The 18,893-nt window shown below is 29.5% G+C and overlaps 2 protein-coding genes and 2 long non-coding RNA genes across 5 annotated transcripts; 3 read left to right on the forward strand and 1 right to left on the reverse strand.

Moving 5' to 3' along the window:
• The first annotated feature begins 9,517 nt into the window (after positions 1 to 9,517).
• On the forward strand, positions 9,518 to 11,615 carry LOC108834666 (bet1-like protein At4g14600). Its single transcript, XM_057011378.1, has 4 exons — positions 9,518 to 9,733; positions 9,815 to 9,938; positions 10,153 to 10,209; positions 10,467 to 11,615. The coding sequence occupies exons 1-4, from the start codon at positions 9,672 to 9,674 to the stop codon at positions 10,626 to 10,628; spliced, it is 405 nt and encodes a 134-aa protein (XP_056867358.1). The 5' UTR covers positions 9,518 to 9,671; the 3' UTR covers positions 10,629 to 11,615.
• On the forward strand, positions 10,929 to 11,615 carry LOC108840770 (50S ribosomal protein L34, chloroplastic). Its single transcript, XM_018613593.2, has one exon. It carries the CDS (start codon positions 10,991 to 10,993, stop codon positions 11,327 to 11,329), a length of 339 nt encoding a protein of 112 aa, XP_018469095.1. The 5' UTR covers positions 10,929 to 10,990; the 3' UTR covers positions 11,330 to 11,615.
• A 390-nt stretch (positions 11,616 to 12,005) lies between these two features.
• On the forward strand, positions 12,006 to 13,457 carry LOC108856548 (uncharacterized). Of its 2 annotated transcripts, XR_001950218.2 has the most exons (5): positions 12,006 to 12,048; positions 12,136 to 12,161; positions 12,344 to 12,457; positions 12,804 to 12,889; positions 12,986 to 13,457. It is a non-coding gene; the product is annotated as an uncharacterized LOC108856548 (long non-coding RNA). The 2 variants fall into 2 exon arrangements; XR_008946539.1 differs by having other exon boundaries at positions 12,012 to 12,161.
• A 971-nt stretch (positions 13,458 to 14,428) lies between these two features.
• Positions 14,429 to 15,599, reverse strand: LOC130497731 (uncharacterized). Its single transcript, XR_008936736.1, has 2 exons — positions 15,170 to 15,599; positions 14,429 to 14,814 (listed from the first exon to the last, which is right to left on the reverse strand). It is a non-coding gene; the product is annotated as an uncharacterized LOC130497731 (long non-coding RNA).
• Between the last annotated feature and the right edge of the window lie 3,294 nt (positions 15,600 to 18,893).

Genomic DNA, 18,893 nt, shown 5'->3' on the forward strand with positions numbered 1-18,893 from the left:
ATATATATAACATAAACTAAGAAAAAATAAATATTAAAATTTGACAACTTACTTTAATAAATCTATACTACATAAAAATGGAAAATAAAAAGAAAATAGTTAAGTTAACAAAAAAAGGAATATATAACATGAATATAAAAATGTCATATTAACATGAATATATAACAAAAATATTAAAATTTGACAACTTAATTTAATAAATGGTAACTGATATAGAAAAATAGAAAATAAAAAAAAAAATAGTTAAATTAACAAAACAAGGAATATATAACATGTTTTGATAAAAAAGTTGAGGCTATAAGCCATTGAGGACGTCCACATAGGATTTAAAACGTCCAATTAAAATTTGACAAATCATCATTATAATTTGTTATTTTAAGAAATATTAATATTTCCAAAAAAAAATTAAAACGAAATTGATAATATCTATAACATAAACTAACCAAACAAATATTAACATTTGACAACTTACTTAAATAAATGGTAAATGTTATAGAAAAATGGAAAATCAAAATAGTTAAATTAACAAATCGTATAACGACAAATCAGCAACATAATTTATTGATTTTTAAAATAATATTTCCAAAAAATATTTTAAAAAGAAATTAATTTACATATATAGCTTAAATTTAAAAAGGAAAATAAAAAAATATTAATATTAGCAAAATAAATATTTATCTTTAGGTATAACAAAAAAGTTAGATTTTTTTGTTTGTTAATGTAATTATTTTAAGTTAATTTACCATTTTTGTTATAAAATTTAATTTGATATTTTAAAAGTATCATTTATACAAGAAAATGGAAAACTAAATTATTAAAAAGGAAAATTAAATTTAAAGTCAATGAATAACAAATAATAAAACATCTAAAAGGGTTCTGTTCAAAAAAAAACATCTAAAAGGGAAAATCACTTAAATACAAAAGAAGAAACTTTCTAATATATGAAATATTTGTGACTATAAATAATTGTCTAAGGCTTAAAAAGTTTTCAAGTTTAACTTGAAAGAGAGATATTGAAAAGAAAATAAGAAATTTACACAATGGTTGCTTCTTTTTTGATTTTGATGATTTTAGAATTTTTTTTTTAATAATAATGAAGTTCTTGCTAGAGTGGTTTACTTTTGGGAAGTATATAACAAAAGGGAAGTTTGCTTATGGTCTCGAGTTATTTCTTATTGATTAATAGGTACAAAGAATTTTATTTATAAATTATCAGTCCAAAATTTTATAAGCGGTGTATATTGTTTGACACATTTTTTTTACAGAGAACAACAATCCACGCTTTCATAGCAGCTAATTGAATAGTATGAAGGAGACTTAAAAGCTGGTGTAATCTTAATGATAAAGAACTTCTTGGTCATCAACAACAAAACAATTTACAAGGTGACTCTGACAAATTCTTAATTCAAATCATATTTTTAATTTCCTATTTTTAAAATTGTCAATATTTCAAGAAAATCGTTTAATATAAATAAAATATAATTTGATATTAAATAAGGTAAATTTACAAAATTATAAATACTGTATATAAGTTAACATAATGTATAATAGTATTTTTGATAAGTGACAAAATAATAACAAAATAATAAATAATTTTAAAATAAAATATTTTCAAAAAATTATAACTATATAAATTTAAATTTAAACTCATAATTTTCAAAGTTTTGGTTAAAGACTACACCATTGAAAAAATAACATATAGTATATATAATATGATAAATAGTTATTTATTAATTTTGAAAATGTCAATATTACCAACAATCATTCATTTCAAAATAAAATATAAATCAATATCAAATAAGATGAATTTACAAAAATATAAATAATATATATTAGTTAACATAGTATAATAGTTTTTCAAAAATTAATAAATAAATAACAAAAAGAATAATTAATTTAAAAATGAAAGACTTTCAAACAATTATAATTATATAAATCTAAATTTAAACTTATGATTTTCAAAGTTTAGGTTATATACTATTTTAAATATTCATAAATAACATGCACAATATAAAATTTGATATTATAAATCATTGAGAATGTCTACATATTATTTTAAAGCACCAAACAATGCCAATCGTTTTTTAAATTTTCTATTTCTAAAAAGTTAATATTACGAATACTGTTTATTTCAAAATAAAATATAAATAAATGTCAGATAAGTTATATTATAAAATAAAAGCCATCATATATTCTTTAACCTAATATAAAAAAATGTTCGAACATTAACATAAAAATGAAAAACAAAATTAATAATTAATTTTAAATTGCAATACTTTCGAACAATTATACCTATATAAAACTAAAAACATGATTTTTAAAGTATAGGTTATATTCTACTGAGAATAATAAAAAAATATTAAATATAATTTGATGCACAAAATAATTGAGAATGTCCACATATTATTTTAAAGCACAAAAATATGCCAAATTACCTTTTAGTTATCATCTTACAAAATTTCAAAACTTTCAAAAATGTTTCTTTCAACATAAAAAGGAAATCAGTTTAGATTTAGTAAAAAGTCAAAATAATTAAAATCAGCTTGATATATAAACACAATATTCAGAAGATCAACATGAAATAAATAAAAAATCGTAAGGATTACAAGAATTTGAAATTATAAAAAAAATAAGAATCTAAAGCACTTTTAATTACATACTGAAAAACATATGATTTAAAAATTGAAGCTATTTCCTAAAAAGAAGTCAATATTAAATTTATTAAAAAATAATGAAATAATAGAAATTAAATCTTAGGATATATATTATTTATAGTGTCCACATATAATTTTAAAAAAATCATGGCAATAATATACCTATTCAGCATTTCAATTTTATATTAAATATAAAATGTCAGAAAATTATTTAGCTCAAATTAAAATAAAAATAAAATAAGAAAAAAAAAAAAACTGAAAATTAAGCCAAAAAAACTTATGTAAAGTTATATATTGTTAAACATGTAGTTTATCTATGTGTTTTCAAATCGTTTATCTACGTGGTTTCAAAATGACTTTTATCAACCAAATGAGTTAACATATTTATTTAATTATCAACAACTAAAATTTGAATAAAATTTTTACATAAATATTTTCAAGTATCATAATCAAAATATTCATTAAACTAATCAGAAAACATTTTTATGGAACAACTCTAAATATAATACTACCAGATATGCATTTAAAAGAATTAAAAATGAATATTTCAGTTACATATACACAAAAATATATAATAACTATAGTTTCATTGTAAAATTTTTGTAAATAAAAAGTAAAGTTAGATATTGTCCATATGTATTATTTTTTATGTCCTTCAAATAGAAAGGTAGATAAAATATAATAAAAGTAGTTATTATAGTGTAATATTAATTAATATGAATATAACGGTTAATATAAATTTTTATAAATATTATTAAAATTTTTAAAAACATTTATAAATACACAAAATAAGATATTTCTTCGCTCAACAAGAAGATGTCTAAATATTAGTTATTGAAGAGTATAGTTGTATAAAAATCTAAATATGAAAAATAATAAAGAACACATTGAAGAAAGTTTCATACAAAATGCATATAAACCAATTATGCTTTGTTATCTTAGTATTAGTATACAATGATACTAATTATTAACATAGACTCGCGCGTAGCGCGAGTTGAAAATCTAGTTATATAGATAACTAAGTATGCTATTTCCGTGGAGACCTTTATAGTAAGAATATAATATTAATAAATATGTAGGCCTCATATGGATCTGGATATCCGGAACCATCAGATATGTTATTTTAGTGTTTAGATTTGGATCCGAGCCTTCCATACATCCGGGTTTGATATCCTTCTAGACACTATGATATTCACGAGTATCTGAAGCTGGATTCGGATCTATAAGAATAATTTTTAAAAATAAAAAATTTACATAGATAAATTTTTTTTACAAAATTTATGAATATATTTATGTATGTAATATCATAATTATTTAAATAATATTATAAAATTAATTTTATTTATAAATATCAATATATCAAATAAAATTATTAATAAAACTAAAAATTTAATATATTTAAAACACACAAATCTGAATCCGGATCTATAACATAACTTGTTTTTATTAAAAATTAATTCCCTTTAAAATCTCAAATTCACAAAAAATTATATTATTTTTCTAAATTTTATTTGTTAAATCATTATTCTTATGACATTATAATTTCTATTATCTCATTAATAAAATAAATACATCAAATTATTGAAAATATATTTTTTAAGATATTAAAACAATTTTCCTGTTTATACATTTGGTCATGTTAATTAGAATTTTTTTGTAGGATATAATTTTAAAAATTCTTATATATAAAATTCATATTTATTAAACATCATAATTAATTTTTAATTTTATTTTAATCAGTTTTAAATTTATAAATCAAATATGTTATTTACAAGAAATGTTTCTAAAATATTAGGTAGCTTTAACTGAATTTATGTTTTTGTGTAACTTTTAAATTAAAAGTTATATTTTAAATAATGTAATTTTGAACTGATTTTAAACAATATTTTTCAATTTTATTTGTTTATAAATTGTATAAGTGATTTGTGATAATAACACAAAATAAAAATTATAATTGAAATAACCGTACAAACAATAAAAAGTAACTATGTTAGATTAAAGTCAAGCTATAATTTTAGAAAAAAGTATCATAACAAAATTAAATATTCTGTAGAATCAAGTATATTAAAATGTAACAATTTAATAAGTCATAATTAATATACTTTCATAAAATAATATAAATATAGAAAAATATTAATAGCTATTACATTTTAGGTTTTATAAAATAATATAAATATAGAAAAAAACATTAGTTTTCATATGTTTATTGTTTTTTATATCTTGTTATATTTTGTTTTTAAACCTTTTGTTTTTGATTTTTTGATTTGTTAATTATTAGTTTTAATTTTTCTTTATTTTTTATTAATTTTCTTTGACTTAAGTTCAAAGATATAAATAGGATAAATTGGTCATATTAACTACTTTTTATTTTATTTTGTAATATTGATTTGATTAATTTTCTTTATGATTTTTTCTATATTTTTGAAATATATATGTTTTTATTCTGTTACATATATTTTGGATCTTCACTAATTTTTATTATTTTATTTGGTTTATACTTTTATTTATTGTTGGGAAAATTTGAGAATTAACCAATTTTTATGAGAAATAAAGAGTATAACATTAATTTTAACATAGTTAAATACTTAAATCCATATATATTTTACAAGTTACATCCATCATTATCTTCTCCTTTTCCAAGTTGCTGATGACAGAGAGATGGGAAGTGACATCGTAAATGATTTTAACACATATGAACAAGATAAAAAAACAACAATATCAAAATTAAATGAGACATAAAAAAAATATCAAAGTTAAATGAGACATATCATATAGCAAAACAACACTCACTTAATTACCAAATATATAATCTCCATATTTTTAATAGGAGACAGAAGAACAATGATGTAAGTGGCAAAACAACAATGGAAAATAAGTGAAATTTTGTTCAAGACATAATATGGATCCTCTTCAAATAGTATATAAAAATGATATATTCTATTTACATATATGAATTAATAAAGCAAAGCATCATATAAAAATAATATGGTTGATAAAACAGATTTTAAAACTAAATATGATAACTGATAATACATAAACATACAATGACGATACGGAAATGAAACCAAAATCGATGTTGATAATCAATCAGAGAAACCTACTGATAATAACTACGGTGACCATTTAGCAAAGGGATTCATCGGCGATGTAGAAGAGCGTAACATCGGTAATGGAGACTACGAGGAGATTGTGTTTTAGTTTCTGATTAATCCGATTTCAATGCGGAGAAATCTGTCACCGACCTCATTGATCAAAGGGTCTTTGAAACTCGAAACAAAAAAATGAGCAAGAGATTTTAGGGGAAAAAAGAGAACATCACTGAGCTGGTAAATTTGAAGGGTATAGATTACCAAAAAAAGGAAAAAAAAATTGAAGAGTATTTTGGTATATATGATACAAATACATTAAATATCATTGTCATTTTTTTACACAATGAATTATTAGTTATTTGAGCATCATACAATGAAATTTTCCGTTTTTGTTTTAAATTACTTTTCTTTTTTTTTTGAAATTTCTGTTTTGATTATATATTTTGGTCCTTTAGTTTTGATCTTGTATCAATTCTTTCAATTTTTCCAAACGTAAGTTTTTTTTTTCTCAAACGTAAGTTTAGTGAGCAAAGAAAAAAGAAAAACAGTTTCCATTAGGTTTACTTTTACATTGGCCTAAGTTTCGTAAACCTGAAAATAATATCGTAAATAGTTTTCTTTTTTGTATTATATATAATTTTCCAATTTATGTATTATTCTATTATGTTGTGTATATTCATTAAACTATTATTTGTTAGCTATTTTCACAAACCTCAAAGATATACAATATATTCTCACTATTTTTATGTGTTGTATTTTGTTTCTCTAAAATGGATATTTTACGTCTAAACAGATTTTATTGATATAACCGAAGTACAAAGAAGGTATATTATTAGATATTCAAATTATATTGTGTGGTCCGGTTTATATTAAACCGAGTCTACGGTTATTTCTATTTTATTTCGGTTATTTTTTATATCGATAACACACTTTTCATATTAAAAGTGTGACTGTAACAGAGTCAGTTACAACAATACAAACAAATCTTTCTTCTTTTATTATATATAATCAAATACAAAGCAACGAAATACAAATTATTACATAATTAAAAATATGCTACATATGTTGAAGATAAATCATTTCCAAAAGTATGCAATTTTGGAATTTTATTCTTTTCCATACCGTATAGTAAAAACTAAAAACCCATTGTGTTCTCGGGTTATGCTTTGAAACGTTGACATTGTACTAATTAGTTCTATATGTGTTCTTTGTATCAAGGTAGTTCAATAACGTTTGTATACATTCCATATCTTCTGGATTTTTATATACGACTTTGTGGACCAGAAATTGGAAGATAATGATGACAAATCGAATAAAGAAACGAAAAGTCAGCCAAGTTGTGGAGTAGTGGAAGTATGTGCTGGGATTTATTAACCAACGTACAATACATCAACATATGATAGTGCATCTCTCTGTTACGTAACTGTGACTCCATATATGACAACACATCTCTTTTCGAAGACGTACATCACCATGGACCTGACCCTGTCGGTCGATTTTACTAGATAACCAACTCTTCTTTGTTTTTGGTGTGTCACTTTATATCTCTCGCCTAATTAATCTCGAATTTATAACACATTTGTATTGTATCATATTTCAGCGGTTTCTATGTTTATCTCCGTTTTAAAATCTGGTTGAATAACAAAGAAACTAAAGCATATTTTTTTATATTTCTTTTAAAGAATGGGTGTTCTTTTTATATGTAAAACATCAAAAGTTAAACTAGTAAACACAAATCAAACTAGAGGTGAAATGGTGACTCGTTGAGTCGTTGATCTTGTTTACCTTCTATCAGCAATCTATTACTTATATAAGGAAATTATATCTATTAGTTTAGGATTCTTAAAATAAATTTAACCAGGTAGCTGGTGATAGTTCTGTGGAAGAAGTTCTCTCACTTAGATATTCTAATAGTTTCATGTATAAACAAATTAACTTGGGGTTTACATTTCATCATAAGGGATAAGTCAGACTTCAGTCCAGACCATCCTTAGTAATAATATATATAAAGGATAGACATTCCGGTCGACAACCTTTGCATCAGTGATTTTAAAAAGACTATATACATGGTTTGAAAGTATACCAACTTGGGTTTTCCCTTTATTTTTGCTTTGTTTTCAATTATTAGATGGTGTGAACCATTTTAAACATGAATACATCTTTTTCTTTTGTATCGGTACAATAATTCACTGCATCCAGAAACAAAGAAAGACACAACACACGTAAAATAAGAAGATCAAACCTTAAACCAATGGATAGGCCGGCGGATGCAACTTGGAACGGTATAAAATATACTCGCTGGCGATCTAAAATAGACAAGCTTATAATGGAATAGAACTTTTTTTATATTGGTTGCTCTATTTTTGATATCAGAATATTAGAATAACCGTTTGATGTAAAAAAAAACTTAGATTAACCATATCTAAGATAACTTTATTTATACATATGTGTTTCTTTTTTTGGATAAAATGTTAAGTTTATTAAACCAAACTTTTAGTTTTTGCCAATAATACATAAAGACAAAGTAGCAGAAGTACAAAAATTAAACTAAAAAGAGTATATACTTGACAGAGAGACTTAAGCAGAGAAAAACTTGATCTGAAAGAAAATGGACATTAGCGTAGAAGTGATGGACCAAGAAGGAGGTATGAGCGGACTGAGCTCTCGATTGCCACGAGCCACCAGAAAGAAAGGCACCATCTAACCTTGAAGCAACGGTCTGAGCCTACAACTTCCATAAACCCATTCATCAACCCCTCCCCAAAGAATCACATCTCGTAACCGCAAGTCAAACAAACATCACCTCACCGACAGCATGAGGAGGAGTCCAAAGTCGGCTATGCTGTCGTTTGAGAAGGGAAATATGAAGATTGGTGCCTCCGTTTCACTAATCCGTAACTGTTACACTCGTTTAACCCACAACTCATATAGAAAAATGGAACAGGTTTGGCACACTTCCTTCCTTCGGAGCGATGACCGTCGAGAATAACTTAAAGAAACGAAATCCAAACTAACATACAATCACTTGCATCGGTTCCCATATAGCTTACACAATGTTATAACGCCGAGGACAAAGCGGCTGCGATGGAGCGCCACACTGCCAAATCCACTCCTGCTTTGGAGAGAGCCAAGAAAAAATTTCTGCGCTTGATGCTCTTTTTGCAATGTCTATGTAAAAGAAAAATTTGGGGACCTAAAACTTTTTTTTGGAAGCTTATATCTTATGTAGTTTTCTTCAAAAAATTTGGGAACCTGTTGCAAATGTTTCACTACGTATGGTTCAGGGTCGGCTCTGGTGACAACTGTTGTTTCAATCACTAGACTACAGAGTGTTTTTTTATAAATTTGTGCCGGTTGAGTTCTTATAATCTGCCGGCTGCAAGCACATACTTCATCCGCTTGTAGCCAGGATCGGCTCTGACTATAAATGGTTTATTGCTTATTTATCAGAAAATTTAGACTGTCTACGTAGAAACTAGGAACATAAAATAATGGCTCTAAAATAATTGAAAGTTCAAAGAAAAAAAATGAAAGATAAGATGGTTCAGTTGCCTCAAAATTTTCGATAATACAAGGATGAATCAACAACCAGGAAATAAGTCCGTTGTTGATGTTCATGGCATCAACCGCAGAAAAAAACAAAGATTGAGAAAGCCCATCAAAGTTTTTATTACTTTTGATCGGATAGGTTTGGATTAGCCCGTTTCATAAGGCCCATCAATTAAAAGAGTGATTTAACACATGACGATAACCAACCATTATAGAGCGCCACGTGTGTAATGACGGTGATTGAACCGAACAAAACCCGCGAGCTCGTTTCGTCGCCATTGCAATTCGCAACGAAACTGTTAGATTTGAATTTTCTGAGTCTCAAATCTTTTCAGCAGATCCGATTTTACGGTTGTTTTCTCCTTTGATTTCGTCGTCGATGGCTCACAGAGGCGGCGCGGGTGGTTCCCTCTACGGCGGCGCCGCGCCTTACAGATCAGGGTATAAACTCTATTATCCGATTATTATGAATTCGTTCCTGTGGGTCATATGGATTTTATGGTTCGTGTGTTTGGGTCACAGAGATGGGCTTAGCACTAGAACAGGTGCAGGTTCAGAAGAAATCCAGCTAAGGATCGATCCCATGCACTCTGACCTTGATGATGAGATCTCTGGTCTCCATGGCCAAGTTAGCCAATTGAAAGATGTAACTAACTCTTGTCACCATTGCAAACTGTTATTTGTTTTTTTTTAGTTATTCTTATGTCTAGTTGATAAGGTACAATGTGAAGGTAAAGTTAGTTTACAATTTGTTTACTCATCCTTGATTTTTGTACCACGGTTGAAGGAATCAGTCGAAACTCACATAACTGATGGTCCATTGATTGCTTCTTCTTCTTCTTTTTTTCTTTCTAATGCAGATTGCTAGAGAGATTGGGTCAGAAGCCCAGTTTCAGAAGAACTTCTTAGATGAGCTGGTATGTTTCCTCCTGATTCGAATGTAATATGCTTACTCACCACTCAGTAGTTCGTTCTATTCTGAAAAAAAATCTGAAACAATACTATGGAAAATAACTAGTTTTGGTTGCAGAAACACCCATTAAGTGCTGTTATAAAGATACTATAGGATACACACAAAAAAAAACAAGTGGAGCTAATGTTGTTCTTGGCTGAGACATAAAGACTTTTAAGATTTTAATGGTATTTTATTTCTTTTTTTTTAATCTGGTGACAGCAAGTGACGTTGATGAGAGCGCAAGCCGGGGTGAAGAACAACATAAGGAAACTGAACTTGAGCATCATACGCAGTGGAAACAACCACGTCATGCACGTGGTTTTGTTCGCTCTCCTCTGCTTCTTTATTCTCTACATGTGGTCCAAGATGTTCAAAAGATGAGAGAGACTGACTCATGATAGCGTCGCGTATTATACGCTTGATGACTGACTAATACTGGAAGATTGTAGAAATTATCTTTTAGTTACGACATTATGTGGTTGGATTGTGGTTCTTCTCGTTCCCTGTTATGTAGAGTGCTTAGTTTGAACTTTGAACAAGTACATTAATATACGGTCTTATTTAACCCTATTGATGACATGTCCGGTCTATTGGGCTTATACGAATTGTGACATATGAGACGACTATTGGGCTTTATGGGCTGTAGCACTAACTCCATGTGATGATAACTCTCTCTCTCTACCACCCCTGTATAAAAGAAAATCGGAAAGGAAGAAGATAAAGAGAGAAAAAAAAAGAAATCAATGGCTGCTTCCTTATCCACCTCCGTTGTAGCTTCGGCTTCGTCGCGTTTGTGGCACCCTGCTTCCAACGCCGGGAAGATTAGCGTCCCTTCTTCGGCTTCGCTTTCTCTCCGCTCTGGTTCGAGACGGAGTCAGTTTTCTCTCGGCGGCTCTTCCGCCTCAGCTTCTTCTCAGCTGCTCCATTGCTCCTTCCTCTCTTCACCTCTCTCTCTATCCTCTACATTTTCTGGTTTGTCAATAGCATTTGATGTCAGCAGTGGAACGAGTGGGTTGAACGGGCAGAAGAAACGAAGAGGGCTTGTTGTGAGAGCTGGAAAAGCTGCTCTGTGTCAAACATAGAGAAGCAGGTCAAGAAAATCTCTGGCTAGGACTCATGGTTTCCGTCTGAGGATGAGAACCACTAGTGGTCGAGCCACCATCAAGCGCAGACGTGCCAAGGGACGTTGGAATCTCTGTCCTAAGTCCAACCCTAGCAGCGGCAAACGGGCTTGAAGACTCTTTCCTTTCCCTCCTCCTTCTCTCTCTCTGTATTCTTGCTTTTTTTCCGCCAGATGATACAATGACACGAACAGATGAGCTATTTTCTGTATTTTAACTCCTTATGTATTCTTGATTCGTTTACTGATTCTCCATTACATTCACACTAGCACTTGTTACATTGAGAATTTGAACCTGAACTTCAAAAACCAAAACCACTATAGAATCATAAATTCATGATAGAAGTTTGCTTCATATTCCAATTCCATATCCTGTGAAAAAGGTTCCAGATACAAGAGACAACCGAGTATGCACAATATTAGTTTGTTTGGGCCATATTAGGTCGATCAGGTCGCGTGACCGTGATGAAACGCTGCGTAATACATTAGGGTTAAAGTGATATATCGATTTTGCGACTCCAGACCTGATGGCGGCGACTTCGGCTGACCTTCCGTCTTCTTCCTCTGGCGAAACCTGTAACCAATTGATCACCTTAAAGTACTCAATTAATCGAGCAGGCACGATCAAGATTCAATGTGATCTTTATGTTTTCAGAGACGGTGGAGTTCGACTATAAATAGGTAAGCTATCCTCTTTCAAACCCATCATCTCATTCATTCTAGACTAATCAGTAAAATGGCTAACGTTTCGGTTCTTCTCAATTCCAGTAGACATGAAAGTCCACTCCCAAAAGGTAAAAGCTTTATTTCTTTGAATTCTAGATCTTCATGATAAACTGATTTCTCATTTATAGAACGGCATAATTGGCTTTACCGTATCTTAGAAACTGCAAATTCGTTTTCCCATGATTCAACCTGTAAAACAAACCAGGTTTAAAAATCAGGTTCGATTAGCTATTGTCTTTAAATTTTTCAGGATTACAATCGACGGCAGAAGTTTACCTCATAGATTTGCAAAAAAAAAAAATATGGGTGTGGACTACAGACATCATTTTCTCTACTCAACAGTAAATTGTTGTGGCTACACGTGGTATGTTTCTTATCTCCTGAAACTTCACTTCCACAAGCATATTCGAGCTTAGCAATATCATAGATCAATGGTGTAGAAAATGAAAGTCTTAGAGAAGACATATATCGTATGTTGAAAAAATTGTTTTCATGGCTTGCTCCTTTAGTTTTGACTCTAAGATTGTTGCAACATGCGATGCTATCATTTGATTCTTTTATTTCATCTATCTTCATAACTGTGAAGTCCCCAAAGCTAGACTATTTTCATTATAACGTAGTTTTTCAGGTTTTCTCAATGTTGTCAAGGAAAATTATACAAATGGTTTAAAACTAACTTTTATTGTCTCTTTCTAAAAATTTATCTTCAGCTCTAAATTGCCGGATGGCTACAAAAATGATTTTCCCACTACTGTCAATAAATTATCGAGAGGCATGAGTGTGTAAATAGGCACGGGTATGTACATTGGCCACCACAGTTCAAATTACTTTGATCTATTAGGTTTATCTGGAAAAAATAATTTATTTTTTCGGTGTTTAAATCTTCTTGCAGCTCGAAATCTACTGAACTGGATGATCTAGAGAGGAGTGACTTAGCTATGATGAATCTGAGAAGATGCAAGTTCTTTTATTATTTTTGAAAGTTGTGTTCTGCCAAATCGTGTAAAAAATACGATAGATTTTTTAGTCTCGATTAAAAAAGTTTTTTTTGGCTGATATAAGCGAATATTATATCATTTATGTATGTGTTTATAGGTATGATATTATTACTATTGAAAAATAAAGTATTCTCCATATTTTTGTCTCGATTTTAAAGCATCCCTATTGTCTAATTTGCAGGTGTTAGTTAGAATGCTGCAAGATAAGGACCACCAAGGAGATTAGCGGCATTCTCTTTGATATTTACCATTTCAGAAGCTTCTTTAAAGCTTGCTCTTCCTATACTATTCATAGGTTATGTAATGCAGAGACTGATGCAGTGAAAAAATCAACTCTCTCTTCTATAAACTTGCCCTTTTTGGTGATGGGTGAACTTGCCGTCCGCATATATTAATTTAAGTTTCACTATAACATAGTCCTTCTGTTTTTTAAAGATGCATTTTCTAGGATTTTCATACTTATCAAGAAAACATATTAAAACTTAGTTATTAATGCATAATTTTTTGTAATTTTATATTTTCTATATTTTTAAACCAATAGGATTTCAAGAAATGCAATTAATGTTTTTGAAACACATAATTTTTCATTATTAGTTGACAAAATATGCTTTGAAAACATGAAAAATACATCTTTTTGAAACAAAAAAATTTCCTAGAATATACATCTTTCTGAAACAGAGGGAGTATATTATCATCGAAATCCGGCGCATAACCAAATAAAAGTTTAAAATTTAAAATAAATTTATACTATTTGTCTCTTGCCGTCCGTCCGTAGGACGGGTTTACTCTAATATATATATAAACTAATCCTAGAACATCCTAATATATATTGCCCAACAAAGAAACAAACTAATCATTCTTTTGCAACACAACAATTTCATTAATACTCTTAACCAATTTCATAAATTGGTGTTTAGATGTTGCTTTAAATGTCATTTTACATTCAAACACTATAAACTAGTGTTTCCTTCCTTTTTGAGCATGCCACGTCAGAAAGTCGAGGTGCCTCAGATCGACATGTGTCTCATCTCCAAAGCAACGCTGCCTTTCATTTAAAGGATGTGTTTGTCATTTTTAGGCTTCGTTTGGTGGGCTTTAGGTATCACGGAAGCAGAGGAACCTGATAGAGAAAAACCTTTATCGTCTTCATCCGTTATCCATTGAATTTTAGGGTTCATCTTACTGTATGATCTCAGATGAAGACCTTCTATGACACCAACAATGGAGTTCGGAGAGATTCAGTGGCTCAAACCGATTTGAAGTATCTTTTTCTGGATTTTCAATGGCGTCGTTTAATCTTCTTTTCTAATCAACCAAAACGTTGAGTTATAGAATCATTGCCTTGAAAACCATCCTCTGAATCCGTGAAAACAACAATTGTTTTGTTTCTATGTACTTAGATGAGTTCCAACGAGTGGTTGCATATAGCTAAGACAATGGTTTGAATGACGAAACTCGAGACAGGCATCGTGAGTTTGGTTTCGCTATGTAGACTCAGGTTGCGAAGATAAAGTCTTCGTTTGCTCCTAGTGATATCCTGTTATGGACCTCTAGTGATAGGACAGCTTCCCAATCAGAGTCTGACCAGCCTGTTATCTGGAAGTCTTCGTTTGATCCAGTAGTAATCTCTGTCCCGAACCACTCTTAGAGCTGTAATCCAATGATCATCACGTGGATTTTGCATAAACTGAGCTAGTATATGCACCGATACGCCAAGTTAGGTCTGGTGACACCAAAATAAATTAATATGCTTATCAGACGCCTGTACATCTCTGGATGCTCGAGTAGAGGAGATGTTGAAATCGCCAGTTTATGATTCTGCTCATTTCCTAGATAGTATTGCATAGATAGTATAATACAACAAAAATACAAAGAGGATTGTTCAACTCGGGAAAACACAAAGAAGGAGATAATCCGACATACAATAGAAAAGATCACAACTTTTGACATTCTGAACAGGAAAACAAGAAAGAAGAGATATAGTTTCAGATTCAAGCAAATGAATCAGCCAACGGGAACTTACAGTAGGTTAAATAGCTTCTGAAACTATGAACCGAAAAAAGGATAATGAAACTCACTGAATCGCATGTGACTTCGTTGTCTTCGATGTCGTTTGTGGAAACAGTGAAGAGTCAACACCAACAACGGAAGACCGTTTTCAATGTTGTTCGGTAATTGAATTGGAATCACAGTGAAGCAAATCTCAGACGCAAAACTATTCAATTTCTCCAAAAAGTTACGAAGAACAAATTATTTTAGAAGAGTGTATGACTTACCAATGGCCACAAATAATTTTTTCAATATACTAATTATTAATTTTTTTTTTTTTTACATGTAGGTTTGCCGGGTTGTTTGAGATGTTAATATGAGAATAATACATAAATACACGTGGTATCAACGAAAATTAGGGATTTTGTCTATATAGTGAATTACAATTTTTTTGAACGCCATAGAGCGCAATTTCCCAAGAAAATACTCAAGGGTTTCCAAGGAAAAAGAAAGAGGTATTCGGCGTGTTCCATGGATAATATAAGAAGATTTAAATGTCATTTGGATTTAGAAGATGTAATGAATGTCCAGTTATCCTCTTATATTATATATTAAAAGCGAAGTATATTTGCCACATGTCGCTCATACAGAGCTTCTCAGCAAAATTCTAGCGATTATATTAGTTGATTTTTTGTAGTTTTCTTTTTGATTTATTTTTCTGGTCGAGCTATTAATCGGAAAGTTACATTAATTGTTAATCTCATTAATCATAACTTGCGCAACAATATTAATAAATGTCGATCATTTACATTAATTGCTAATCTCATTAATCATAACTTGCGCAAGAATTTTAATAAATGTCGACAATTTACATTGATTTCTTTTTTTTTAACTCGAAGAAAATTGAGATACATAGCGTCGATAAGAAACCAAAGACAAAGAACATAAACCAAACAAAATAAAACAAAGACATAAAAAGAGCCTAAAACCCATATATGTCCACAAGTCTATTCATTCCACCTTTATAGAAGAATTCAATATCAATGGAGCTGACCTAAAGAACAAATGTCTTGAGCAGTCCCAACCCTGAAGGGAATATCACCAAGACATACTAGAACCAGCAACATCAGAAACAATCGAGAGGTCAAATCTACACTTACTCCAGCAGCTGCTATCCATGTGAAACTTGCATGACCAGAAACCACCACTAAAACTAAGATACAAGAACAAAAGACCTTGAAACGCTATTTGGAAAAACGTCAAAGAAGACCACCAGCTCTTACACGCGGACACTCGCAAGGCAGCCAAGTGACCTACAGAACAAAGACTGCCCACCTCCTCGCAAGAGAAAAACTGAAGGTCAAGTTAACTGCTTCGTCTAGAAACCATCTCCCAAAACCACAAAGGTCCAAGATAGGGTCTAGTAGATACCTCCACAGCGAACATAAATCACAAAAAACGAACCCAAAAAGCCAACTTAGGATGCGACGAAGTGACTGAAACAGCAAGAACCAAACAAAAGCAGTATTCCCACGACTTCAAACTAATACTAATTCACCACACAAGAACATAAGTTCCGGTGATCGAGATGCTAGAAAAACCATCCTTTCCAGAGACACAAAGCCGGCGATAGAGATGCTATAGGAACCATCCTTTCCCGGAGACAAAAACCGGCGGTAAAGAACTTTGAGAGCCTTTTTCCTCGGAGTCTTAGCCGCTTCCGGTGGCAGTGAGAACCACCAACCACCGGAGAAAGAGAAAGAAGACAGATGGCTGCTCTTCTAACTAGGGTGTCCTCTTAATTTACATTGATTCCTAATCTCGTAAATCAAAACTTGCGCAGAGAATATTAGAAAATTATATTCTTAATAATATATAAATACTTAATTGGAAAGTTACATTAATTGCTCTCATTAATCATAAATTGCGCAAGAATTACAATAAATACGTGTATTAATAAGTTTCCTTTTTACAAATTCAGAATTAAAATATTATGATATTTTAGCTTATCATGCAAGCTAATCATTGAGAAACGCCCACCAATTTACTATATATAAGACATTCACAGTAGAAAAAACGAAGCCACTTTATTCTGAAATTTTTTTGTTGATATTGTTTTTGTTATTTTACATCATTAAGCTTTTATATATACATATTTCATCAGAGCTGACTTTTCTTTTGGTTTATATGCAGATGCCCTATTATAACGATTTCACCATGATACATGTAATTTTTTTTATCTCTCTATATGATTTGTTAATCGTAGATTTATTTGAATTCTAATTCTTACTTTTTTAATATGTTCATAATTATTGTCTTTCTATTTAATGATTGTTTGTTAGAGCTTAGAAGGAGAAGAATGCTTTCATATGTATCTTTCTATTGGTTTTTTAATGACAATTTTAGTTTATATATGCGCAGACCAAGGATTATGACGTTTTCCTCATGTGGATCCATATGTACTTAAATGATTATTTGTTTATACATTAAAGAACAAAATTTTATTAATATTTTATTATAAATGTTAGTATAACTTTTTGTACATATTATCAACTTTGTACTCAAATATGATTTTTTACATTTATCATATTATAAAATGTATATCTTATAAATTCATATATATTCACATATCTGCACATTTTTGATAGAACATGCATCGATTATTAATTTTATTCTTGTGTAATTAATATGATCTCTTATGAATCTATTATAAAATGTAAGTTAACATATTTATTTGAATAATTTTGCGAAAGTTTTAATCACATTTATTGATATTTATTGAGAATCTGTTATTCTTGCATAACGGAGTATCACATTAATTCAACTTTTAAATATTTCTAAATTTTCAAAGTCGTTTTTAATCTTGTTACCTTATTTTAAATAAATATAACTTGTGCAAGAAGACTAATATTTAATTCAATCATTTTATGATATTGTAGATTTAATAACTCTATTTATTCTTGCGCAATGTGGTATCACATTAATTGGACTTTTAAATCTTTCTAAATTTTCAAAGTTGTTTTTTAATCTTATTGCCTTATTTCAAATAAATCTAACTTGCGCAAGAAAACTAATATTTAATTCAAATCAGCTTATGATATTGTAGATTTATTTATTTTCTTTATTCAATTTAAATGTTTTTTTATGAAAAAATAATATTTCATGCTTTGCCTCCTAAACAGATATTACACTTATAATTGCTTACATTTTATAGTTACAATAGCATACTAATGAGATGAACTCTTTCTTTTGCAGGTCCTGATGTTACAGTCCTCAGGTGATATTTTCTCTGGTTCTGGATTTTTTCAGGAACTCCCTTGTCAAAGAAAAAGCCAAGAATATCATGACAATAGCCTTGAGGATCAACACTCTCTCAACAAGAGACATTCCCACAAGAAAATCAAGAGGGAGTGATCTCAAAGATTTTAAAAAAGATTTATTTCCTATTGTTTTTTGTTTGGTTTGTCTTACTTCCGCATTCTTACTATGATAAAAATGGATTTGTCTTATCATATCTAGCTTGGGATTTTTTTGATTATTGAAAACTTACTTATGTTGCAATGGTTTTTTGTCACTATCCGCGTTATTCATTATTATTTATTTCAAAGAAAAACACATTTTAGTCTTTTTCTTTTTTTGTGCTCATGACAATTTTATAAACAATTGCATTGTAATAACGCCCATGTTTTAGTAATAATCTGTTGTGGAGAGATGAAATATCTAATTTTGTTATAATGACATGTAATTATTTAGTCAATGTATTCGTTATTGTTTTGTTTTAGTTATATTTTTTTATTGGATTATTTTTTTGTT

Source organism: Raphanus sativus, chromosome 1 (assembly GCF_000801105.2).
Source record: "Raphanus sativus cultivar WK10039 chromosome 1, ASM80110v3, whole genome shotgun sequence".
Classification (NCBI taxonomy): domain Eukaryota; kingdom Viridiplantae; phylum Streptophyta; class Magnoliopsida; order Brassicales; family Brassicaceae; genus Raphanus; species Raphanus sativus.